At 42.8% G+C, this 27,627-nt stretch overlaps 1 protein-coding gene and 1 long non-coding RNA gene across 3 annotated transcripts; both read right to left on the bottom strand.

The window, feature by feature from the left end:
* Nucleotides 1-15,674: 15,674 nt before the first annotated feature.
* Nucleotides 15,675-16,450, bottom strand: LOC146670717 (uncharacterized). 2 transcript variants are annotated; one of them, XR_014911559.1, is made up of 3 exons: nt 16,275-16,450; nt 15,995-16,201; nt 15,675-15,915 (listed from the first exon to the last, which is right to left on the bottom strand). It is a non-coding gene; the product is annotated as an uncharacterized LOC146670717 (long non-coding RNA). The 2 variants fall into 2 exon arrangements; XR_014911560.1 differs by having other exon boundaries at nt 16,292-16,450.
* Nucleotides 16,451-21,341: 4,891 nt separating this feature from the next.
* On the bottom strand, nt 21,342-24,218 carry LOC146670716 (GTPase IMAP family member 7-like). Its single transcript, XM_085402761.1, has 2 exons — nt 24,160-24,218; nt 21,342-22,587 (listed from the first exon to the last, which is right to left on the bottom strand). Exons 1-2 carry the CDS (start codon nt 24,167-24,169, stop codon nt 21,746-21,748), a joined length of 852 nt encoding a protein of 283 aa, XP_085258887.1. The 5' UTR covers nt 24,170-24,218; the 3' UTR covers nt 21,342-21,745.
* Nucleotides 24,219-27,627: the final 3,409 nt, after the last annotated feature.

Raw genomic sequence — 27,627 nt, 5'->3', positions numbered from 1 at the left:
TGTCCATCATTACAAATGACCATGAGAGTCACCAGAATAAATTCAACTGGACACTCAAAAGACATCCTTAAATGTCTTTTAAGTGGCAGAACAAATGAACAAACAGGTAATCGCTTACTTGAGATGAAATCTGCTCAGGTACTTTGAAAACAGCTTCTAACTGGTTCCTCCTTTCACAGGATGACTTCTCAGGGGTAAGGCCATCATGCAGTCCAGCAACCTTTATGGTTCTGCTTTGATTCACCAGGAACTATTAGGGAAACCTTCCAGCAGGGCTAACACAATACGTGTGTCAGAAAATCCATTTAAATGTCTGATATTTCTAATTAATAATAACAATTATGACTATTATTTAAAAATATTATTTAAAGGTTTCTTTATGAATATATTTAGATTTTTTTATAACCCCTAGAATATAAACCTGAGCTGTTTCAGATTCTGAGCTCTGACCTCAGTGACCAGGCTGTGTCTGCAGCTCCCTCTTGGAAGTACGTCTGCTTCTTGTCTTCCCCCAGTGTTGACCGCCTGCCCTTAATATCACGTACAGTACCTGAGGAACAAAAAAGGACAAACAGTTGCCTTCATTTAAGAAAGTACATTCATACAGAGGTAATCTATGGAAACACAATAGTTCACCGTGTGGGAGAAACCAGTTCCTGTGAAACATTTCTGTAAATGCACATCGTTTGGAGAATGAATGAACTCATATGGAAAAGATATATATAAATCTTGTAAAGTTTCTATTTGTCTTGTTTGGAACTTGTATGAAAAGCATACAAGATTGAAAACAGATATAAGATCCCTTGAAAAATTATATAAATGAAACTTGTATGTTTTGGATACTTACTAAAACAATATATGCAAGCGGCCACTTTCATGAGTAAATCATGCAAGCCTTATATGATTCACTATATGAAGTAGGCCACATCTGATGCAAGTCTTTTATAAGTTTTTTTCTGTTTCTTTTCCATATGGGAAATGAGTTCTTCAGGTGACTAGCAGTCCCACACTGACAAATGAAACTTCTGTGGAAGAAGAATTTGGATTTTTGGATTTCTAGCCCAGTCCTGGTGTAAAACTATTACTGTTTAAAGTTTTATGTCAACCTGAGTCATTGATCATTTACAGTATTACAGAGTCTGGCAGTTGATGTACACAGTACTGTAAGTTTCTAGCTGACTCTCAGGTGTGACAGGTGTGCCAGCAGGAAAGAGGCACAATAAACCTGCATCCTGAGGTTTGTCATGCAGGATTAAAGGAGCCAGACTTTGTTCACACAGCTAGGATTGTATTTTACACTGACCCTGGGTCAGTATAAGTATCATACAGTTTAAACGAAGCACTGAAACTTATTACACATATTTATTACAGATGCACTAAAAAAAACGGGATATTTACCGTCAACCTGTGGCTGCGATTAATCACTTTACTGGAAACTTTATTAACTAGTAACTTCATCAGTCATGACAGAAGCTAATATTTCTGTGCTAACATCATTTAAACAGTAACAGCTTTACTACAATATAAGCTAACGTTTACACCGTAACTTTAAGCTAGCACTATAAAGACGGTAAAACACGTAATAATATCTACAAATGCATCTTAAAGCTGTTATAGTAGCACCCGTTGTATTACTAACATAACCACATTAACATTATTGACACTCGCTGACTTTTAATAGTCATTCTATAAATGCTGTCCGTTTAAATGGCCTTACCTGTAAACACTGCTGTATTCACCCGATTCCAGCCAGAGTGGATTCTGGAGTCTTCCCACGTGATAATATTTATTCATAACACACGTGAAAAGACCCAGGAAAACTGAGTTAACGATAAAAACAATAACAAAATAACGCTGAAAACCGATAAAAACCCTGAAAACCATACATTTCACACCTGAGCCTCAACTCTCGCGGCCCGGTACCGCGAGAGTTGTATGTGATATGTGATCCTCCATCTCGATGGATGATAACAACCTTCTGAACAATCTAGCAGGTGGAGATGGCCCATATCTATGGGACTGATTTCTGCTAATAACGCCCATTGTATGGATTGATAACAGCCGAAGCGGGTGAATAAAGTTGCCCAGTCGCTAGCTATTCCATTACCCAGCATACATCACTCCCTCCATAAATGCAAAAAATGATACAAAAGTAATAGCTGTATTTAATGTATCTGTTGTTTCTCAGGTAGTTGTTTACATTATATAATGTATTGTGTTCAGTATATGTCACTACCAGTGATGGGAATAACGGTGTTACAAGTAACGGCGTTACTAATGGCATTACTTTTTTCAGTAACGAGTAATCTAAGTAATTACCAATCCTATCGTTACTGCGCCGTTACAGTTACTAACAAGAAAATGCGGTCCATTACTATTTTTCAACAAACAGACGGTTGAAGCTTTGTTCAGCTTACCGCATCTTATATCAGTTGCACGGAAGTAGCTGACTACGTAGGTAATCTGGACGCTACAGCTTTAAGCAGCTGCGCGCGCTCCCACGGACGGTAATCACGATCACTGTCTAGCACAACACCTGGAGCTAAGGGGGCAAAACAATCACATGAGTGCTGCTGTTTAACTTAGGAAGAATAAAGTAGTTGTGGTAAGCCAATCACATAACCACTTAAAGACAAAGCAACAAGGTGATATATACCAGTTTTTAAATTGTGTTGATAGGCCATGTAAAACCAGAGTCATGATAAACACGTGCAACACGTAAGCCCTAACCACTACAGTCTAATCTTCCAGCTATGATTCACTAGACTGCCACTGACTGCCTGTCTCTTCTCATTATAGTGACTGTGTACCTCCACCCAAGCCGCTGCCCCTTTTTCCATTCCCAGGATCCGTCTATGAAATCTTGCACCTAGTCATAGCACTCTGAGTCTGAGTTTTGTGATCATAGTTTGGCCTCATAGTTCTCAGTTCATAGCTTTCACAGTTCACAGTTCATAGCATTCTCCGTTCATAGCATTCATAGTTTCCTGCTTTGTAATTTAACTAGGCACTGTAAATAAAGCACTGTGTTCATGCCCGTTTTGCCTCCCTCTGTGTCACCCACAGCCTGGCCCTTTCAGCCCTAACAGTTAGATCTGGCCACAATATGGACTCAGCAGACTCAGAGCGGACAACCATCCAAAAACAAGGTGCCATCCTATTTAGTCTTTGCAAAACAATAAGGCTGGCTAAAAGAATGATAAACATGAAATCTCTATTCTCTATCATCATCATCATCATCTCAGCTTGTGTCATGTTTTCATGCAGCAGCTTGAGTTTAAAAACTTTCCCATGTATTGATGATGGTTTGTGACCAAATGTGAAAGGTAGATAGGAGAATCTGACACAGAGCAGAGTTTGAGGTATAAACAGGAAACACAAGAGTAAAAACAGGATAACAGGAGAGGCTCTGTGGTTACTGCAAAGCTGAGAAGCAGCCTTCATCTGTAAAACAGCGAGAAACAAAAGAAAAACACCTCTCCAGCTCCACATCAGTGAGCAGTAAACCAACATATCTGCACAATTTGAAGCCATAAACTAATGTGCTGTACAATAATGGTCCTTTAGTATTTGTATGAATTCCATCCTACGTAAGATTCCTTACGTATCATGGTATAACAAACATGAGCCTTCCCTGGTACTGAGATTTTTCATTTCCTAATTTTTTGGTTCACCTCAGTCTTTCAAAAACATATTTTAAATGAATGCATTGTCTTCTATTTTCTGCAACATCCATTTTTTCTAAATTTGTCATTGCTCTTCCCTTTAAACATTCTTCACTAATATTAACAAAACAGTAAGCCAACTTACATGCTTTTGTTATAAAATATAATCCAAGTGCCTATTTGCTATGTTTTCTGTTTTATGCATTCAATAACAGGCCATTACATTAAAAGCCAGTTTTGAAAGGTTATACACTGTGCCATAGGTCATTAAAGCTGTCAGCAACAGCAGACTGTGAAGAACAGCATGTTTAGTGTAGAATGTGCAGACTTTGCAGAAGAACATTGCCTTCGCTTGTGCTAGTAAGTGAGAATAACAGGAAATGACCTTTGGGTCATAGAAACTAGACAGGAGGAACTAAAACGTAGATGGTTTGCAGTTATGTGTCACACGTTTCTTTCCAGCTCCTTAGACCACACGTGTAGAATTAAAATAGAAAGTGACGGTTGTGACGGTGACTGCGGAAGGGAGGTGCACAGAATATATCCCGCATTCTGTCTGTAAGGCTTTCACTTTCTATTACTCTTTCACTGCTGTTGCTTCCCTGCTGTTAAGTACTGGATATCCACACTCTAAGTTCACCTTTCTAATCATTAATCATACCTTAAGAATTCCTTTCTCTCTATTACCAGAATTACAAAAACCCCTTCAGCAGTTCCTCTTTTGCATTTTAATGGTTCTTCTTACATTTGCTTGTGACATTTTTATATTCAATAAGAATCTGAGTACTGTGAGATTATTATGCTATCATATGTTACCTTATATCTGTAATCAAAGTAGCTGAATTATGATACTGCTGTAGGTCATATTGTCTGTGAAGGTTCTCAGTCATCCAGGTAATCGTAGTCTAAGGAGCTTGGAAAGAAGCGTCTGGACTTCTTTAAGTTGCTTGAAGACGTTTCACCTCTCATCCGAGAAGCTTCTTCAGTTCTAAGGGTCAATGGTGGAGAGTCCCAGATTTAAACCCAGTGGGAGTAACCCCCCACAGAGGGACAAAAGGACCCCCTGATGATCCTCTACCTACTCACATGAGCCAAGGTGTGAAACTGGGTGTGGGTCCCAATCAGCCAGGGTTTCGGGTGAGCTCATTGTGAAACCTGGCCCCACCCTTTCATGTGATTTCCTGAGGTCAGATGGCCCAAGATGTGAGTGGGCGTTAAGGCGTCTGGGGAGGGATCTCAAAACTGGATTATAGATGGCAGACAGTTGGTGTCGTAAACCACCGCCTCTGTTCAAAGATGGCCACTCACAGTGGACATAGATGCTTCTTTCACTCCTCTTTCAAACCATCTGTCCTCTCTGTCCAAAATGTGAACATTGGCATCCTCAAAGAGTGACCTTTGTCCTTTAGATGCAGATGGACTGCTGAGTCTTGTCCTGTGGAGGTGGCTCTTCTATGTTGTACCATGCGCTTGTGAAGTGGCTGTTCGGTCTCTCTGATGTAGAGGTCTGGGCATTCCTCGCTGCACTGTACAGCAAACACCACATTGTTAAGTTTGTGTTTAGGAGTTTTGTCTTTCGGGTGAACCAGTTTCTGTCTGAGTGTGTTGCTGGGTCTGAAGTACACTGGGATGTCATGCTTGGAGAAAACTCTCCTGAGTTTTTCTGATACACCGGCTACATAGGGGATGACAATGTTGTTGCATCTGTCTTTCTTATCCTCCCTCGCTGGTGTCTGGTCTTCTTTTCTGTGCATCTTTGCTGACTTTATAAACGCCCATTTAGGATAGCCGCACGTTTTGAGTGCTTCCTTTACATGTGTGTGTTCCTTCTTTTTCCCTTCAGGCTTAGAGGGAACATGTTCTGCCCGGTGGTGTAGGGTCCTAATTACTCCAAGTTTGTGTTCCAGAGGGTGATGGGAGTCAAAGAGGAGGTACTGGTCCGCGTGTGGGGGCTTCCGGTAAACTTCAATGTTGAGGTTGTAGGTCATATTATACCCCTTAGTCTAGATTGTGTGATGTGTATGTAGTTTAGTTTGCATTATACTTCTGAGTTAAAAGAATGTGAAAATCATTAGATTTGTTAGACAGGTTTGTATTATCCTGTACTGTTGATCTGCTGTGAATGTGTTACACTGTTTCTTGACATTTCATACTGCTGAATCATGAAGAGAATGTTGGGTGCAGAGGACCTTGTTGTTCTGATAGTAGAAGAGACAGACCACATTCCACACCCCCACCTTTTTTGGAAGGAGATAAAACAGGGAGCCAAGGCCGTCACTTAGGCGCCGTAAGAGAGAAAGAATGTTTAGGTTTTTACGACTAGGTGGGGGCCACTAGAGGCTTTAAGAGTCTGAGTAACCCTCCACCATTTTGAGATTTCCTGTGACCCTCTTCATGCATGTCTCCCCATCCGGATGGTCTATGCTCATAAAGTGTTGAATTGTATGGAATAAAATAATTGTTGATTGAGCATTTATACACCGAGTATTGTCCTTCCTTCAGCCCAAAGATTGAAAGAATTGGGAGATTTTAACAGTACTTTAATTCCTTTTTAACCTTTAAAAGGTTATCTTCTGCTCAAGTTGCTTCACAAAACAAGAAGCAGACTGAAAATGATGAAGATGACGGTGGAGAATATAGCATATCATGTTTGAATGTTTTTCACTCTTTTAAAAAGATTAACATGAATTTACTGTTCAAATTACTGATTCATAAACTTAGTATGAATACAAACAGTTAATTTCATAAAGCTTTTATACTAGACAATTATTCATGCCATTAAATGTTGTACTTCCATTTAAACTCTGAGAGAGAGAAACCATTTTCTACAGTCTCTCACTCACGTTGGGTAAAATGGCCGACAGCAGTAAGTGATTTCCCGTAAATGACATTTCTTAATAGAAACAACGTGACAGTGAGAGAATAGCTCAGTGACGTCTGACATGAAGCCGTCCTCAGAGCTCATGAATCAAAGAAAACAGTGAGCAGATCAAACTGAACATGAACCTAGAGGATGTTTGTGTGAGACCATGAGGAAGACTTTACACTGAGTGGCAGTCTGAAAACTTTTATATATCTGACTTTTGAAAAGAAACACACAAGGTATTTAGATTTTTTTATAGAGCGCCAAATCCTCAAAGCACTTTATAGTATAATATAAAGACCCTACACTAAAACAAAGAAAACGGAGAAAACCCCAATAATCAGATGAACGCCTTTCACTTTCTCCCTTTCTTTGACAGTTATAGTGCAGCTAGTATATCTTTACACACCAAGGCTTTTGCAAGGTTTTCTCAGACCAGACACAGTAACTAAATGCTTCAGAGTAATCCCGGTGCCAAACAAAGTAGTGAGGCTAATAAGACAAACAGTCAAAGCTAAAAAAGAAACACTGCAATGTGTGGTATGAAACAAGCTCACAGAACTTTTGCATATTAATGATCCATAACCTGACCCCACTGCCCATTATTAGTCAGTGGGCTGGTTTCAGTCATTATGTAAATGTGCTGTTTATAATCCATACTATCATCCACACCTTTGTTAGCACTCAGCTGGATTACTGTAATGCAATTTATATGGGGCTCAGTGTTTCATCCATTACTCATCTACAGAGGTGCTGCACCTCGTCTTTTAACTGGCACTCGAAAGTATGAGCACATTTCCTCTATTTTAGCTTCACTTAACTGGCTGCCCGTTTCGTTCAGGATTCATTTTAAAATTCCTTTATTTGCTTTTAAAGCCCTCCATGTCCTAGCCCCATCTTTTTGACTAGGATATGTTCCACTTGGCCTGTCGGCACCTACAGTGTCATTTTATTGATTCCAAAACCTTTAGAACTAATTATTGGAACTCAAATTGGCTAGGGAAGCTCAGTGACCCCTGACCTACCTACCGACATACACAGGTGAATCCAATAATGAGAAAGAATATTTTAGGGGGTCAACTGTAATTTTCCCTCATCTTTTAATTTTGATCCAGCACTAACTATATGCTTTAGCAAAAAGGAAAGTTTGAAGCCTGATCTTAAAAGTAGAGATAGTGTCTGTCTCCCGAATCCAAACTGGAATCTGGTTCCACAGAAGAGGGGCCTGAAAACTGAAGGCTCTGCCTCCCATTCTACTTTTAAATACTCTAGGAACAACAAGTAGGCCTGCAGTGCGAGAGCGAAGTGCTCTAATAGGGTGATATGGTACTACAAGGTCATTGAGATAAGATGGGGCCTGATTATTTAAGACCTTGAATATGAGGAGCAGGATTTTGAATTCAATTCTGGATTTAACAGGGAGCCAATGAAGGGAAGCCAAAGCAGGAGAAATCTGCTCTCTCTTTCTAGTCCCTGTCAGGACTCTTTTTTTTTTTTTTTTTTTTTTTTTGCCTGTCCCGTTTGGCTCCTTTGCATCAGAATTATTGTCTAAAGGCAAAGAAAGATGCCCAACGGATTTACTTTACCAAATTGACCATCCCAGCCTCGCCGTAATGGTCCATTTGATTCACCTTTTATTGTTTATTTTATTTTCACTTGCTGAATACGGGACAGACTTGACTGAGGAAAAGAAAGGGGAGAAAGAAAGAGGGAAAGAAAAACAGCGGAGAAGAGGGACGGGGATAAAGGGCAAAAAACAAAAAATAACAAAATAAGCAGACAAAAAATACATATATCAATCACCTGGATCACCTGTTGAGAAAGAAAAAAGAGAGAACAAGCAGAAGAAAAAGAGAGCACTATAATAAACAACATCATGATGATCTATGGGAATATAACAGTAAATAATAAATATTAAACATTATTGTGCAGCACGTAAGATCGACAGCGCACAGTGTGCTTTGAGGTAGGAGCCAAAAAGGGTGTAGTTTGTGTGTGTGAGCACCCGTGTGTACACCTGTGAGCATGGACGCGCTTGTTTTCAAAAGGTTCCTTCATGTAATGATCTGCTAGAGGGTGTAGTTGGGGCCACAGCCCCAACCACATGGGCATGAAGCAGGTATGGAGGAGATCAAAACTCCAGACATCCAGAGGCCCTCAGAGCACAAGAGACCAAGGAAGACCAACAGAGGGGCAGCCGCGCCACTGTCCCAGAAAGAGCTGAGGAGAGTCCCAGATGAGGGCTCACTCAGCAGCCGCGGAGCAGAAGCCAGGGGGGGTTGCAGTGACGTGTCCGTGAGCTCCGCCGGCAGCCAGCTGTGCCTGAGTGACCGAGCCCCAGGCCGAGAGGCCGAGGGCACCCCACCCCTGAAGTGGCCCGAGCGAGCCCCAGGCTCCAGGCCCCGATAAGCAGCAGCCAAGGAGTGAGCCGGTGTGTACCTGGACGCCCATCCCCAGACACAAAAAACCACCAATGCACCGAAGTCTGAGGGCGTTTGCCACCGGCAGGGGAAGTGGTGGGGGGAGATAGACCTCCATACCTTAGAGGACCTGAGATGTCCCCAGAGAGGTGGCGTCTGATACCCAACCTGACATATAGACACAGACATACAGGCACACACAGACACAAACATCCATTCCCATCCTCATGCTCTCATATGCACTTACTCCACACTCAACCAACGTGGAGACAGACATAAAGAGACACTGTACACACAATAGTAGGGTGGCTGTAGCTCAGGTGGCAGAGCAGGTCATCCACTAATCAGAAGGTCGGTGGTTCGATCCCAAGCTGCCTCCTGTCTGCATGCCAAATGTCCTTGGTCAAGATACTAACCCCATGTTTGTCTACTGGTGGTGGCTCGGTGGCGCCAGTGTCTGGCAGCCTCGCCTCTGTCAGTGCGCCCCAGGGCAGCTGTGGCTACAACGTAGCTTGCCATCACCAGTGTGTGAATGGGTGAATGACTGAATGTAGTGTGAAGCGTTGTTAGGGACTGAGTAAAGCGCTATACAAATGCAGGCCATTTACCATTACAATCACACGCTAAACTCACAAGCGTACTCTAAGCCCCAGGTCTAGGTACCCTTGCCCCTGGAGGGGGAAACTGCACCCAGACCCAGGTGGTGTTACCCTTTTCCCTGGGGTGGAGAGAAGCAGACTGCCCCAACTCAAATTCAAATTCAAATTCAAATTTTATTTGTCACGTACACAGTCATACACAGTACGATATGTAGTGAAATGCTTGGACAACTACTCATGACCTAAAGAAAACAAAAAAAGGAAAGGCTATGAATAAGATAGGAAATAAATATGCAAAATTAAAAAGGGTAAATTTAACTAGGAAGGAATAGAATATAAATTAAGGTTAAAAATGAAATAACTGTACAACACAAATTAGAATGAAGGGTAAATTTAACTGGGAAGAATAAGATAAAATATATAAATTAAAGTTGAAAATAAAATAACTGTACAACAAAATACACAATACACAATATAGAACTATATAAGAATGTATGAAGAAATCTAAATCTAAATAAATATATACACAATAACAGCAGCTGTACAAGTATTAACTGGAAATGAAGAATATAGTGACCAGTGTTGTGCAAAACCAAAGTCCAGAAAGTCCAGTGTGTGTGTAAGAACTGTATGTGTGGGTCAGTACTGTGTGGTGGTGTGATTGAGAGACCGTATCGCCTGCGGGAAGAAGCTCCTCCTCAGTCTCTCTGTGTTGGTCTTCAGGGAGCGGAATCGCTTTCCTGACCTCAACAGAGAGAACAGTCTGTTGTTGGGATGGCTGAGGTCCTTCACCATCTTCCTGGCCTTGGTCCAGCACCGCCTGCTGTAGATTGAGTGCAGGTCAGGGAGCTCGGAGCGGATGGTGCGCTCAGCTGACCGCACAACCCTCTGTAGAGCTCGTCTGTCCTGCATGGTGCTGTTCCCAAACCAGGTTAAGATGTTTCCCGCCAGGATGCTCTCTATGGTGCACGAGTAAAAGTTCCTGAGCACCTTGGAGGGCAGTTGGAAGTCTCTCAAGCGTCTGAGGTGGTAGAGACGCTGTCGGGCCTTTTTCACCACGGTGTTGATGTGACAGGACCATGACAGGTCCTGCGTGATGTGAACTCCGAGGTATTTGAAGCTGTCCACTCTCTCCACTGGGCACTCGTTGATGACGGGGGTCTGGTAGTTCCTCTCCTGCTTAGTGCTGAAGTCCACTATCAGCTCCTTTGTCTTACTGACGTTTAGAAGGAGGTTGTTCCTCTGGCAACTCGGCAGCAGCAGGGAGGCCCCACATTCCAGACCCCAATCAGACGACCAACTCCTCCTCCTGACCCCCCGCTCCAGCAGGCCGCAGAGAATGGCGGTGTTCTTAGCACTTATATTCTAATTTATTCTACTGTATATATTATTTTGTTTTATTCTATTCTATTGTGTACAGTTGTGTGCGGTATTTTGTTCTTATCTTATTCCAGTGTCCTAATTTTTGCTTTGTAACTTTGCACTGTCCACGTTCTGCTGTAACAAAACAAATTTCCCATGTGTGGGACTAATAAAGGTTATCTTATCTTATCTTATGTTTCTGGGCCTCATTTAAAATTACAGTGAAAAGCTATGCCAAAGAAAGCTATGCCAAACAAATTCTACACTTTCTGTCAATTTCACACAATTTCTGTTTTGTTTGACATAGAATACAACTCAACAAATCAACAATGAACAATGAAATTACCTATAAACAAGGTCAATGAATGTGGCAATATGAATAATAATGCTTAAATGTACAGAAATATACAGTTAACAGTTGGTTTAACCCTTTAAAGCCGGTCGGCGCGGGCACGCTCTGTTTTGCGTAACTATTTTTAAATCCCGGTAGCTCTGCAACCACATAAGCTAGCGCAATAATTTTTTTTGCATATCAAAACGGAGGAGTTGTACTTACATCTTGTGCCATCAGCTTGTCCTAGGTCACCGTCTCCTTCCACATATAGCTTTGCAAAAACTGCATAAAAAGCACTTGCAGCAACAAAAACATAATATTCCAGAAACACGCTTTGCCGATCCGATCAGCTGATCATAACACTTCCTACGTTGGAATAGACGTCAGCGCGAACTTTTGCATGTCCGCCATGACCTGCCCGAAACCGGAAGTGACGTCATTTTCGCGGAAATGTAGGTTTTTTTTACCATCAGGGCCTCATGAGCCTATACTGGTGTTTTTAAAAGTTATGTTTGACTTCATGACTTTCTGTGTCGTTTCTGGGATGCTTAGGACTCATATTGCACTTCTGGAAATAGTTTATTTTGATGCATATGCTGTTTTTTTGCAAATTTGCAGTATAATATTTATTTTTCCAGCAGTATATAAAAATTGGTGTATTTCAAAAATAAAACTATGAAGACACTCAAAATAAATTTCCTGTTGTTGGAAACTATTTTGTGCAACTTTTTTGTATTTACAGTTTTGAGGGATAAGCCTCTTACATTTCTCTAACTAGAAATATATGTTAAAAAAAGCAAAAACGATTTTCAATGTTTTTGTAGTTTATTGCACTTTTTTGCAATTTATGTAGTTACTATGCACTTAATGCATACATATTATTAAAATCTGGGCTATAATGGTTGTATTGATGTATAGCAACTTGAAATGCTCCCAAAAATGGCACTACAGCATGTAAAAATATACTATAAGCTCTGGCGGACTTGGTTCTATGGTAGGTCTTAAAGGGTTAAATAATAATGGATTGCATGCCCTGGGACAGACTGACAGAGGCAAGGCTGCCATATCGCACAATTGGCCCCTCTGGCTATCACCAGTAGGTGGTAGGTGAAGTGTCTTGCCCAAGGACACAATGACCGAGAGTGTCCGAGCCGGGGCTCGAACCGGCAACCGGCGAACTGACAACTCTTGAGCCACGATCGCCCTAAATAGCAATAATAATAATAATTATTTGATGTAAAAAAAGTTTATAAGAATCATTTTATATATTTTTCCATAGCATTACATTTCAATTTAACAGTTCAATCTTTCAAATAACGGACAAATATTTGTGAAATCATGATACATTTGTGAATGTATTTTAACAATCTAAATATGCATATGTACAGACAAATACATTTAAAAAACAAGAAAATTATGTTTTATTACATTACAGTGATTTTACATTAATTTAAATTTGAAATGTGAAATCACAGTCTATTTATGTAAATTTAATGATATTCTAGAAGAACAGAACAAAACTGTAAAATACTTTTTTTTTACAGTGCAGAAAAAACAAAATGTAGGGCATAATACTGAGTGAAGAATTTGTGGTTCGAAGTCGTTTTACACTCTGCAACACGTCCCCAACCACAGCCTGAATCAGGAAATTGCTTTCTATGCAACAATGAACAAAGTTTTGCATGGTCCTCTGTGCAAAAAGTTTACAGAGCACAGAGTCAGATTACCTTCTTCTAACTATTTCAGTGTTCCAGTGTTTGTGATTTTGTCTCTGTTAAAGAGATGCATAATTTACTGTTTTTATGTTTTGTGGTTTTAGGGTCAGCTCATGCAGCAGCAAAGTATCCGTGAGAGATGCCCACTTTGTGCTAATATTACCACCACCACTATGACACCCATAACAACAACAACATGGTGCACATGCATGTTTACTGACAGCCCAAAAATGGTTGTACTGTGTGAAAACTGTGGAGGTTAAATATGTGGGAGGAGTGTAATACAGCAGGGTGCAAACAGGTTGCTGCAAAGTTGGACGTTTTAACATGAGAACTGATTCATTCTGTATCTTCAGGTGACATTAGCAGAGCTGCAGTTTTTGGTATTCAAGTAAAATGGTAGATTGTTTCTTTTTTTTTTTTTTTTTTAGAAATGTGAGGAAACTGAATGTACACTGCACCCACGGCTTTTTCCATACTGCACAAAGGGCACTATTTAACATTTACAAGAGGGCAATGAACCACTGCCAGAGAAGAAAAGGGCTTCATACCCTAGCAACAATAAGTGCTTAGAAAACTGTAATCTTAAACTCTGTGGGATTCATTAACAGAGTTTGTTTGATGGCAGCTGAGTAACCTGATAAGACTGTTTAAATTTCAAATGTGGAGGCAAAACTGTGGGTCAAAATCAGCCACATGTAAATATTTCTGTTTATTTTATTGGCTCACAGTCTTCCTAAATGTGAACCACAAAGCAGGTGGAATGTGAGGGGGGAAGTTTTCATGATTTTCTCTGATAATAATAAACATGGCCCACATTTAGTCTGTACTGACAGCCTTAATTCTGTGTCTGGTAGGTTTAAATTAGCTACTGCTCCACTTTATTATATTAGCCATTTCTGAGGTTTTTTGTGAAATGTGAGAAACACTGAATCCAAACAACACTTGATTTAAACTATGTTAGACCCATCTTGTGGATTTTGTTCCACACAACATTTGCAGACCCATAATTTAGCCATAAGTACCAAAAGTGACATAGATGTTTCTGCTGTCTGGGATTGTTCTGTAAGAGAATCACAAAGACTGAATTCTCTGTGACTCAGCGGGACGAAACTTTGCGGGAATTTCTCTTTTGTAAATATGCAGATAGAAATGAATCATAAACAACTGAGCTCAGGCATGTAGCCTGTAATTTGTTGACTCATTGAACAGACAGTTAGATATTCATGAAAAGTGGGTGAAAACCTTTTTTAACAATGTGCCTAAAAATGTAAAAAAAATTGCATTGTTTGGCTCCAAATGGCCACTGAACGGTTCTCCCTCTCAGACAGCTGAGCAAACAAAATGGAGGCTTTTATTCAAAGTAAAGTGCTTGCGGTGTTAAGCTGTCTTTCTTTGCAGTGTTCCCCACACCACATCCTGAATCAGGACGCTGCTTTCTGTACAGAACACAGAGACTCTTTATTAACAACAGAAAGTCCAATGTAGACTATTTTCTGACTGTTGTTTTCACAGCTCTGAGAGCTTAATTAACATTTTCAGAATACGTAAACATTTATTTTTTCTGGTCAAGTCTCAGCCCATACATGTCAAACTGTCTGCAATGGCAACATGTGTAATGGGCAACCGTTACACTTAATGTGCATATGCTCAAAATACTTCCTGCCCCTTTACATCCGCCTCTGTCGCTCAGTGTCCAAACAGACCATACTTGGCAATAACTAAAGAACTATAGGATGTGGGTGGAGTCTAAATACTTCTCTGGGGAGTACAAGCTGATTTTTACTAAAGTTCAAGGCTCCTTTTTAAAATCTGTTATAACCTCTTTTATTCTTATGTCAAATACAATGAAGTTAGTGTGATACAGATGTATCACACAGACATTAACTCTTGCTTCTGTCTCTAACCGACTCACATTGAAAGTCCCCTGTGTTACTTTTTCTTCTCGTGAGTCAAATCTCCCTGTGAGTTGCAGTTCTGAGAATAACATGTGACTGTGATGATAAGCTAAGGAGGGACGCTATTTTTATTACCTTGAAATAAACACAAGATCAACATTATGTCTATGAACATGAGAAACATTTATCAACATGGCTTCCTGCTGGGTTTTATCTCAGTTCATGTAAAGGAGGCTTGATGTACAGCTGTTTATCTGCATCATCTATGTTCATTTTCATTACATGTGTTTACATGTGTTGGCCCCGTTTTTTCTTTTCGTTGTTGCTTCAGGATGCTGACTGTGTGCCAACACACAGTGAGACCAAATAAACTGAAACTGGATTTTACTGGTTAGTGTTATGAATAAGTAATAATACTTTTTTAAAAAGTCCAACTTCAGGGGGAACCCCGACAGTTTCATTTTGCATAAAACGTCAGTCAGTGAGAGACAGAAAGACAGCACCTACTGAGCCCGACTCACATATTCTCTGTGATTTAACTCATTTTAAAATGTTTAATAATATATAAATCACTGTGTGAGCCTCGGTTGGATTAATTTAAACTCTGATGCAAAAGAATTGAATCCATTCCAACAAAGGAGCTACCACCCCTATACACCAGGTAATGAGGAAATGACATGTTGGGGTGGACGCAAGTGAAACTAATGGGCATAACGAGACACAGACCTTCAAAATAAAACAGGAAATTCAGAGACTGTTTTACCAAAAAACTCAGAGACACAAAGAGAACACCGGGAGAGGACACAAGTAAGGATAACTGTCACGGCGACGGATGGCCGGTACTGAATAGGACCCAGGTGCAGGAACCCAGAACGGAGACGGTAGATGATTTAATAGTTTATTACAGTTAAGTGCAAGGGGAACAAAAAAAAGGGAAACGTGGCAAAGACAGAAAATGACGAGACGTGGAGCCTTGGTGTGGCGTGCCCAGGGGAACGTGGCTAGGGCGAGGGAACGAGGCCTGAGAAGTGGAACGGAGCTGAGTGGGGAACAGTCACACTGAGGGGAGAGGATATAGAAGTTAGGCAGGTAGTGAAGGCAGCTCAGAAGTGGCCAGTATAAGAGCAGCAATTCTTACTTTGCAGTTAGGGACCTGGAGTGTTTGAGAGGGGGATGATGAAGATCCAGGGGAGGCTGAGTGGCGTGGAAAGGCTGACCTGAGATCCGGGGCTCCAGATGGAGTGTGATGGCAGGAGGGCAGGCAGGTGAGGCACAGAGGGATTTCCAAAATGATCACTAGGTATTCCGAGTCCGGAGGTGGAGTGAGCCAGGGTGGGTACAGCGACTGTAGCACAAAAGAGTCTTAGTTAGTAAGATGAATTACAGCGAGAACTTGAAACACAAGACCTGTTACCAACATGGGTTGATGACGAACTGGCAGTGAGTGAACATCGATGTGTGGTTTAAATCCCTCTGGCTTGATAGCCTGCAATAGGCTCCAGGTGTGCAGGAGCTGGAGTTGGCCCTGCCCAGGGGCGGATCCCAGGTCAGTTCAGGAGCCTAATGGAAACTCCAGCCACCCACCGTAGACCATGACAATAACAGAACACTAAAGACAAGAACCAAAACCCGAGGAACTAAGAAAACAAGAATTAACCCAAAACATAACACAATACTAATACAAAACACTGGGTCCAACTGTCATGGTCCTGGGTCGGTGACCCAGTGTTTTTGGTTATGTACTTTTACTTTTGATAGTTTTGTATTTTCTAGCATTTAGTGGTGTTCCCTCTGGTTGATGTCTTCCCTGCTTGTGCATTTCCTTAGTGTAGTAAGTCTCTGTGTTTAGTCCGCGTCTCTGAGTCTGTGTCATTACGTGTATGTGTTTCCTGTTTTACTTTGAAGGGCTCTGTCTTATGTCAGTGTGTTCTGTTTACGTTTCCCCTGCCTTGTCAGTTATCGTGTATTCCAGGTGTGTTCCCCTCCTGTTTCCCATCCCCTGATTCCTGGCATGTGTATTTATAGTGTGTGTTACCGTGTCCTCGTTGCTGGTTCGTCTGTGTTGTTTCCCCTCGGTCTCCCTGTATGTATTTCCCCGGACCTCCCTGCACCGTCATTCTTGGTTTGTGTTGTTAGTTTACCCAGTTTAGGTTTCAGTTTCATGTTCCTAGCACCTTTGTTGTTTGCATTTTTGTTGTTAATAAACCCTCACCTGCACCAGAGCTGCCGCCTTTTGGTCCTATATATATTCCACACGGCTTGCCCCTGCAAACCGTGACAGAACGAACCAGCCACCATGGACCCAGCGGCTGTAAATCCGTCCGAGGAGCTCCAGGACGACATCACGTACAATGTGGAGATCCTTCTCAGCCTATGGCTGGAACATCCCCCGGAAGAGCTTCGCCGCGCAACAGAAGACCGGCTGCAACGGCTCTTTTCCGGCCTGCCATGGCTATTGAACTCGCTTCCTCCGACTATGCAGGCTTTTCTCCGGCTCACACCGCACCTTCTCTCGGCCACTCCTGCCTCGCTGCCCGACTCGCCGGATGTGATCTTGCCCGGCCCGTCGGAGCCGTCTGCGGGGAGGAGACGCCAATCGCGCCGCAAGCGCGCCACCCCACAGCTGGACGTTCGGACTTCTAATTCGCCGGCTGTGCCACTCTCAGCCACTCCTGCCTCGCTGCCCGACTCGCCGGATGTGATCTTGCCCGGCCCGTCGGAGCCGTCTGCGGGGAGGAGACGCCAATCGCGCCGCAAGCGCGCCACACCACAGCTGGACGTTTGGACTTCTAATTCGCCGGCTGTGGTGAGTGAGGACTGTTTTCCATTTGCGGACTGTATGACGGTTCATTCAGGGGCGGTGTTCTGTGCGGCAGATGACTTTGTGAACAGCATATCACCTCCCGCGCAGCCACTCTCAGCCCAGTTAGCTCCCCCGCAGCCTGTGCCACCCTCAGTTCAGTCTCCAGTGCCACCCTCAGTTCAGTCTCCAGTGCCACCCTCAGTTCAGTCTCCAGTGCCACCCTCAGTTCAGTCTCCAGTGCCACCCTCAGTTCAGTCTCCAGTGCCACCCTCAGTTCAGTCTCCTGTGCCACCCTCAGTTCAGTCTCCTGTGCCACCCTCAGTTCAGTCTCCTGTGCCACCCTCAGTTCAGTCTCCTGTGCCACCCTCAGTTCAGTCTCCTGTGCCGCCTGTAGCGCAGGCCCCAGTAGCTCCTGTGCCGCCTGTAGCGCAGGCCCCAGTAGCTCCAGTGCCGCCTGTAGCGCAGGCCCCAGTAGCTCCAGTGCCGCCTGTAGCGCAGGCCCCAGTAGCTCCAGTGCCGCCTGTAGCGCAGGCCCCAGTAGCTCCAGTGCCGCCTGTAGCGCAGGCCCCAGTAGCTCCAGTGCCGCCTGTAGCGCAGGCCCCAGTAGCTCCAGTGCCGCCTGTAGCGCAGGCCCCAGTAGCTCCAGTGCCGCCTGTAGCGCAGGCCCCAGTAGCTCCAGTGCCGCCTGTAGCGCAGGCCCCAGTAGCTCCAGTGCCGCCTGTAGCGCAGGCCCCAGTAGCTCCAGTGCCGCCTGTAGCGCAGGCCCCAGTAGCTCCAGTGCCGCCTGTAGCGCAGGCCCCAGTAGCTCCAGTGCCGCCTGTAGCGCAGGCCCCAGTAGCTCCAGTGCCGCCTGTAGCGCAGGCCCCAGTAGCTCTGGCTCCAGTATCATTGGCTTCACTCATTCACTCCGTGCAGGGAGAAAGTTTAATTTCACCTCAAGGTGCTTTTCCTGGTTCAGCCGCCATTGGCACTGTTTGCCGCTCCAGGGCTTCCCCAGAGGCTAGGTCCCAGTCCTCAGCTGATTCTGGACCCCTGGAGTTTAAGCAGCCACCTGGGAAGTGCCCCGTGTCAGTGCTGTCTGAGCAGGGCCAGTGCTCAGCACAGCACCCATTTCCTTCATGTCTGCCAGTGGACTCCATGCCTGCGGGCTTTGTGATGGCTTCTGCTGGAGGGTCCAAGGGGCCCGTCCAGCCTTCGTCTCGTGTCTCCGCTGGAGGGTCCGACGGACCGCTCCGGCCTTTGTTTCCTGTTTCCGCTGGAGGGTCCGAGGGACCGCTCCGGCCTTTGTCTCCTGTTTCAGCTGGGGGGCCCGAGGAGCCCGTCCAGCAGCCTTCCTCGTCAGCTGGTGGTTCCGGAGAACCACACCAGCCTCATGCCTCGTCGGCTGGAGGGTCCGAGGGGCCCGTTCAGCCTCCTGTCTCCGCTGGAGGGTCCGAGGGGCCCGTTCAGCAACCTTCCTCGTCAGCTGGGCACCAGCACCATGCTACATCAGCTGGGGGGCCCGAGGAGCCCGTCCAGCAGCCTTCCTCGTCAGCTGGTGGTTCCGGAGAACCACACCAGCCTCATGCCTCGTCGGCTGGAGGGTCCGAGGGGCCCGTTCAGCCTCCTGTCTCCGCTGGAGGGTCCGAGGGGCCCGTTCAGCAACCTTCCTCGTCAGCTGCAGCTCCAGCCTGTGCTTCGTCAGCTGCAGCTCCAGCCTGTGCTTCGTCAGCTGCAGCTCCAGCCTGTGCTTCGTCAGCTGCAGCTCCAGCCTGTGCTTCGTCAGCTCCGGCCTCAGAGTCTTCGTCCTCGTCTGGTCCGGCCTCATCAGAGTCTTCGTCCTCGTCTGGTCCGGCCTCATCAGAGTCTTCGTCCTCGTCTGGTCCGGCCTCATCAGAGTCTTCGTCCTCGTCTGGTCCGGCCTCATCAGAGTCTTCGTCCTCGTCTGGTCCGGCCTCATCAGAGTCTTCGTCCTCGTCTGGTCCAGCTGCCTGTGCTTCTGCTACGTCTGGTCCAGCCTCTGCTTCAGCGTCGCCTGGTCCTGTGCCCTCCAAGCCTCGGCCGGTGCGCCTGACACTTGGGCGCCGCTGCTGCCTTCCGCACGGCCGGCCCCCGGACCGCCATCGCCTGAGTGGCCGCCGCTGCCTTCCGCACGGCCGGCCCCCGGACCGCCATCGCCTGAGTGGCCGCCGCTGCCTTCCGCACGGCCGGCCCCCGGACCGCCATCGCCTGAGTGGCCGCCGCTGCCTTCCGCACGGCCGGCCCCCGGACCGCCATCGCCTGAGTGGCCGCCGTTGCCGTCCGCACGGTCGGCCCCCCGAACTGTTTTGGACTCCTGTGCTGTCGGCCCCCTGAACTGTTTTGGACTCCTGTGCTGTCGGCCCCCTGGACTCTTCTGTTTTGGACTGTTTTTTTTTTTCCTGTGTTTTGGTGTGCTTCGTTTCTTTTGGTTTTGGGCTCGTTTTTTGTTTTTGGTCTTTTGGCCTTCTGGTGCTCCGGTTTTGTTTTGCTTCGGGCCCTCCTTCCTGGGCCCCCGCCGCCCGCCCTGGTCGGGTTGTTTTCTGTTTTTTCTGGCTGTTTTTGTTTCTTGTTGGGCTGTCTGGAGCCAGCCTTTGAGGGGGGGGTACTGTCATGGTCCTGGGTCGGTGACCCAGTGTTTTTGGTTATGTACTTTTACTTTTGATAGTTTTGTATTTTCTAGCATTTAGTGGTGTTCCCTCTGGTTGATGTCTTCCCTGCTTGTGCATTTCCTTAGTGTAGTAAGTCTCTGTGTTTAGTCCGCGTCTCTGAGTCTGTGTCATTACGTGTATGTGTTTCCTGTTTTACTTTGAAGGGCTCTGTCTTATGTCAGTGTGTTCTGTTTACGTTTCCCCTGCCTTGTCAGTTATCGTGTATTCCAGGTGTGTTCCCCTCCTGTTTCCCATCCCCTGATTCCTGGCATGTGTATTTATAGTGTGTGTTACCGTGTCCTCGTTGCTGGTTCGTCTGTGTTGTTTCCCCTCGGTCTCCCTGTATGTATTTCCCCGGACCTCCCTGCACCGTCATTCTTGGTTTGTGTTGTTAGTTTACCCAGTTTAGGTTTCAGTTTCATGTTCCTAGCACCTTTGTTGTTTGCATTTTTGTTGTTAATAAACCCTCACCTGCACCAGAGCTGCCGCCTTTTGGTCCTATATATATTCCACACGGCTTGCCCCTGCAAACCGTGACACCAACAATGACCCAGGAGCATGACAGTTACCTTTTTAATGCATGCTGGTCCACAGTTTGTTCAGCAGGTAAGGCTGATGCATGAAACATTTTAACAGATTGATGATGATTTTGATGAAGATGATGATGGAGAACTGGCTTTCTTTTATTTAACAGTGTAGTTATTACCACATTTATGAAGTTTAACCTTTTTAAATAATTTCCAACTAATCTTCAAATTAAAGTGTAACTTTTATAAATGCTGATTTTGGTATTTTGCTATATCATCAAATGTGTTAAATTAAATAATCTGCAGTGAATTTCTGCAATTAAATGTGCTGCTTTTATAATGAAACAGATTCAGTTAAATTCTCTTATTGCATCAAACCTGCTGTAGCAGAACCATAATGTGCTTCCACAATAAATGTTTGAAAAACTTCATGCACCCTGTGATCAAAGAGACATCAGTTTCACTATAAAAGTCAGACACAGTAACTGAAACATCAAATAACACTCTTTCTTCACATTTATTATCATGTTATAAAGCCCCGAGGAAACATGATGCAGATGTCTTTGGTGTCCTTTAATGTTACAGTTTGATCAGTACAAACATCTCAGTGAGTATACTTCTCTACAAACTGGTTGATTTCAACTTCCTTTGTTACAAATCCTTGTGGCATAGGAACAGCATAGGAAAACAAGAAATTTAGTAACAGCTATCTGACAGATTGTTTTAGACTAAAATGTCACAATCAGCACATGATCAATATTCAATAAAGACTAGAAAAGTGAAAATGAACCTAATTAGACAGATTAATTACAGAGATTTCTAATGCTGGAATTGAATGAAAATAATACTTAATGAAAGTGATACTGTTCATGTGGCCCTGTGAGCAGCTGCTGCATGAGAGAAACTACATATTACTGTATACTGCATTCATTTTTAATTGCAGTTACAAGACCAATTGCAAAACCAAGTCCAGCTCCCACTGCAGCTCCCATTGGCCCTGCCATGCTACCAATTGAGGCTCCAGAAGCAGAAGCTCCAGCAATTGTCTGAATAAACTCATTGTTCTTCTCAGCATCTGCTCTTGCTTTTGTTGCTGTGATATTTGGATTTTGTCTCCGAAGTTTTTCTTCTTCTTCTCTTATGGCTCTCTCAGCTTCTTGTAGCATTTCATTGGTGTAGTATCTTCCTCCATTTCTCTTAACCATTGCATTGATCTTCTTCAGCAGCTCTCTGACCTGGGAGGGATCCTTGTTTCTGTTGTTAAAAACATGATATCCTCCTTTACACTGACTGATGAAGTCAGGGAGAGCTGGATTTTTATGAATAAAGTCTTCTATTTGGACTCCATCTTCCTCCAGGTCATCTCCACGGGTAAATAAGGCCATCGTGTAACATCCTGCTTTTTCTCCAAAAATCTTCTGAATGAGTTTCACTGTTTTTTGTTCTTCTTCTGTGAATCTTCCAGCCTGGACGACAACCAGGAACACATGAGGACCAGGAGCAGCAAAAGAGATGCACTTAGCAATCTCTCTCTTTACTTTCTCTTGATCTTTAGTATCAAACAAGCCTGGAGTGTCAACCACAAAAAGTGTTTGACCTTCAAACTGAGCTGAGACTTTTTCACACTGTGATGTTACGGAGGCAGAAGATGATGTAGAGTCAAAAGCCTTTCTTCTTATGATAGTGTTTCCTGCTGCACTTTTCCCAACTCCAGTTTTCCCAACAAGCACCATCCTCACAAGTTCCTGTGCATCTGTTGGACATTAACATTTCATTTATATTGATAATGATGATGTTATGAGATAAACAGCACATTTAAAACATTTAAACTGTTTTTTTCCCAATAGATCAAACAAAGCAGCCCAATCATATTTGGATATTTGCATTCTGAACTGGACATTATATTATTGAAAAGAAACAGAATAGCAGACAAAAGTGAAACAAAAACAAAAAGAAAAACAACAAAACAATATTTTCCTACCAATGCGAAAAATTTTCTAGCTTATACCATTAGAGAACGATCTAAAAAAAGATTCTTCAAACTGACAGCTGTGCTATCATGAAACCACATATATGTACAAATTAATCACATCATTTTCATGATTTGCCACAATTTAACATGGTGTGTATTAAAATATTCATTATAACAGCTTACTGGGTTGGATGAAAAATAAGCCATTTTTAAAACTAGGGGGATTATCATTGACAAAAACAAAAATATAAAACATGTATATTCATAATAGACAACTTAAGATTTAGATTTAAATTAGATGCAATACTAAAAAAATCAGAAGATGTTGTGGTGTGTAAACTCAGCAGCTTGGTGCTCTCAGGTTTTTGTTTGCTGTGATTGTTTTGTGTGTTAGTTCAGTTACGTGAGGCTCAAAATTAAATACAGAAGGACCGAATACTTAGATTTTAGGAGAGAATACAATATATATATATATATATATATATATATATATATACGGCAGCAAAACTGGACTGTATTCCTGCAGTAATACAGCAGACCACGTACGTCACCATTCCACCTTTGCAGCAAAGACAAAAGCAGGGGAAGAAAAAAATCATAATCTCTTTTTTTTTGCCTTTTTTTTTGTTCAGGTACAGGAATTCGGCAGCCAAATGTGTTTTTCTTCCTGTGCTCTGTCTCCTTTTTATATTTCTCCTATTTTGTCCCTCTATCTTCTCCTTTTTTCCTGCTTGTTGACTCTGTCATTTTTATTTCACATGCAATTTTAATGACGATAGAAATAAGAAGAAAAGGAAGAAGAAGAAATTAATAAATAGATATAAATGTTATTTTAAAAAACAAGAGGAGCCTAAAGAGTTTATCGAGCTCTTCTATACCAAATACATTTGCACAACACTACTTTCAAATCAAAATTCTGATTTAAAAAGCTGCCAGTAAAGAAAAAAAATGTAAACAAACAAACAAACAAAGAAAAACCCTCATCTTTTCTTAGACTCTTGGGCAAACTCCTGGGCCATTTCTCAATATGTACTTCTGTTCTTGGTAATCAACTGTTCTGATTCAAAATACACATTCGTTTAAATCCTCTCTGCCATCTTTTTATACATGGTTCAGTTTTAAAGTATTTACATTTATACATGTTAACCAATGAAAGTCAGACATTGCTTTTCAACCATGCGTCAACGGAATTATTTTAAAAATAAATGCATGAAACAGGCCTTAAAAGGATGGCCCTTTACTTGTTTTTAAAAAAAAAAAAAAAAGTTTTTATCAAAAGTTAATAGAAAGAAATTGGCAAAGAGAACTGTGTTTAAACATTCAAGAGTATGACTAAGTTATAAATATAATTACCACTGGCCATGTTTGCTTCTTTCAGACACCTGAACTGTGAAGTCTCCCTGTTGATGCGCTCCTGGTAAATGTTTTCTTTCCCTGTCAGCTCTGTGTTATAACCTGCTTCTTGCTCCTCCCTCTAAACACATCATATCCTCATACAGAGGCGGAGCCAGACATTTGAAACACCCGGGGCTTAGCCCTAAAGGGTAGTATGCATGTGGGTTTTTTTTTTTGTTTTTTTTTTTTGGGGGGGGGGGGGGGGGGGTGTTAGAAATGACTGAAAGATTAATAGGCTCTGTTTTGAGTTTTGTTCAAAAAAGAATGACTTCATATAGGGAAAAATATATATCACACATGCAGGACACCTTAAACTAGTTTTTTAATTAAGCAGCAAGGCAGAACAAAGTCGGGGCTGTATCAAGACACGAGGACTAAACCCCAATTCAACCAGACCCAGAACTGATCCGGAATTAAAACAGGACTGCAACAGTTCAAAATCAGGAATACTTAGGATTTAACCAAGACAGAACCACAATCAGAACTAGATGATAGTAGCACTAAAAATCATCATAGACCTGCACTACACTTATTTTTTTAATTCTACCAAAGTACACTATTTAGATTGAGAAAAGTTTATATAATTATTTAGCCTTGTTGTGCAAACAAGCCTGCATAACTTAATAAATATAGAATTTGAAAAATAGCAAACCTAAAAAGAAACACTAGGTACGAGATACATGAGTACCTATGATACGGTGATACTTTTGGTAAACAACCATTTGACTAACATGTGTGTCTCACCTGCTCTTGTTCCATCTCTGTTCTGTCCTCATTCTCCATCTCCCTCTCTCTCCCTCTCTGTTCCTCTCTCTCCCTCTCTGTTCCTCTCTCTCCCTCTTTGTGCTGACAATCATCAAATATACAGTTGAAACCACATATTTATGTACTCTTCAGATCAAAACACAAACACTTTTTAATTGTAACATCAAATCAGACTAAATGTTTATTTTTTTAGATTGATAAATATAAAAAACATATTTGTTAACTTTAAGAGTAAAGAGAGAAACTATCTGTATTTCTTAATTGCAAATGGCACCAAATTGTATGCAAAATTGAGCCACACTTATGGAGCTCCACAGTTCTTTTCCTGGTGTTTTGGTTGACATCTCTTGATTTTCCCATGTCAAAGAAACAGGCTCTGTGTTTTGCCTTATATGTATCCACAGCTGTGCCACCAATTTACTTACATGGACTCTACTAACCTATCAGAAGCTTCTTCAGCTCAGAATGGAATCGTCTGGAGTTTCTTATTAATTAACAAACTTAGTGTATATGTGCTCCTAAATTTGATCAAAGTGATAAAAAATAGACAGCTCTGTCTCTCTTTATTCTGACATTTAACTAATTCAAAAGATATTTCAATATTTATCTAAAACAAAAGTTTACTCTAAATTGATGTTGTACAGTAAAAATGTTTTATGTTTTCTCCCTAAAGTGTATGTAACTATCTGGTTACAAATGTGAATATCCTGCTGTGTACTGAAATCCCTCGTTTTGCATAGAAATATACTGAACAACATACAAAGCATAATATATAAAATAACATTTACCTGAGTTTTTTCTTTGAAAGAACCCTCTAATGTCCATTCTTATATTTCAGTACATAACTGAAACCGATTTAGTCGGGGAGGGTAAGAACTGAAAATATGAAATAAACACACGTAAGCTAAGACTCTCTAAAAAAAATAGCATTTGTTCGGCTTTTCATTTCGCCATTTGTTGATTCACTTGAAGAGCAAGTAACGTAATATTGGTCAAGTGATCAGTTTGATATCAATCTTTCGTGATACACCGTCATATTTACATTATTTGTACGGTACGAATGATTTTCTTTGGTACCTGGTCAAACTTAAGCTCTCCTTAGTATGGCTGGCTCCGTTTCTCCAACAGCGAACTCACAGGCAGCAGCTGCCCCGCCCCCTCGCTCAGTCGCTTAGTGCCTGAGCTCGGATCATACCAATATCAGGGGGGATTCACGCACAGTCGTAAATTCCCACAGTGTGCACTATGTGCTTCGAATATTGTGTGTACTTTTTGTTTTATACAGTTGTCAGCCAGGCATCTAACTATGAAAAAATTACACTCCAAAAGACCCCGGGCTTCTGACAAAACAACCCGGGCTTAAGCCCAGTAAGCCACCCCCACGCTCCGCCCCTGTCCTCATACTGTCAAGCCCCCGTCACTGGGATCAAGAAAAAACACACTAACAACAGTCAACTGTGCATACATCGAGGCCCAAGGTACTGGATATTTAGAATCCCCATATATCATGCCTTTAATTCAGTTTAAAATTACTTACAAGTATGTGGAGTTATACATTTATATAAACTAATTTATTTGTAGAAGAGGTACCGTATTTTCACGACCATAAGGCGCACTGTGCTAAAAGGCGCAGTCTCAGTTATGTGTGCCCTTACTGTATTTAACACACACATAAGGCGCACTGGACCATAGGGCGCATACAAGTACCGTATGCGTATTTAAAAATAAAGCGGGAGCAAACCTGAGTTCGGTACCTTACTCACATTTTTATTACCAGTAATCGTCATCATCAACAACACACAAGCATACAAGTGTGCGTATTTAAAAATAAAGCAGGAGCAAAACAAAGTTTGGTACTCACATTTTTATCATCAATCAAACCCATCGAAGTCCTCATCCTCTGTGTCTGAATTGAACAGCTGCGCTAAATCTCCATCAAACATGCCAGGTTCACTTTCTTCACTGTCAGAGTCACTTTCCGTGCCGTGCGGCTCCTCGGAAATGATGCCGGCTTTTGCGAAAGCTCGAACAACAGTGCCAGCAGCCATGTTAGCCCAAGCATCTACAATCCATTGGCAAATTGTGGCGTAACTCGCCCGGCACTGCCTTCCACTCTTGGTGAAACTGTGGTCTCCATCGGTCATCCATCGCTGGATGTGTTTGTCGCCGATGTGTTTGCTGCAGTAGGAGCGGAAGATGGCCAGCTTTTCCTTATAATCCGCTGAAAGTTGCTGCGCTACCGTAGTCCTGGTCCGGATGGAAAAATGGCACCGTTTCATAAAAAGTGAAAGTGAAACTGCTTTTAGCCGAATGGTGACCGTCGAAACGCTTCTTCGTTCTTTGCTCGATGATCGCCATATGTCCGCGGAAACTCAGCTGCGTATTCTTGACCTGTCGGAGCTTGTTTTCCAGCTTCCTCCACTTGCGAACCATCGATTCATTAATCTTAAATTCTCTCGCCGCTGCTCGATTTCCATGTTCCTCCGCATAGCTGATGGCCTTCAGTTTAAACGGTGCTTCGTAAGCGTGTCTCTTTGCCATTTTCAGGGTTGTTAAAACAACGGTGTCCTGCATAACGCACATACCTGTTCTTTTATACAGGTATGTGCAATAAAGTCAACGCACACACTTCACCCTTTAGCGTTCTCATGGTGTTCTCTA

Source organism: Rhamphochromis longiceps, linkage group LG4 (genome assembly GCF_057381845.1).
Source record: "Rhamphochromis longiceps isolate RC_006_pf linkage group LG4, R_longiceps_female_GT1.1, whole genome shotgun sequence".
In the NCBI taxonomy this organism is placed as follows: Eukaryota; Metazoa; Chordata; class Actinopteri; order Cichliformes; family Cichlidae; genus Rhamphochromis; species Rhamphochromis longiceps.
Note: the sequence above shows the minus strand (reverse complement) of the source record. Positions and strands in the feature narration are given on the sequence as shown.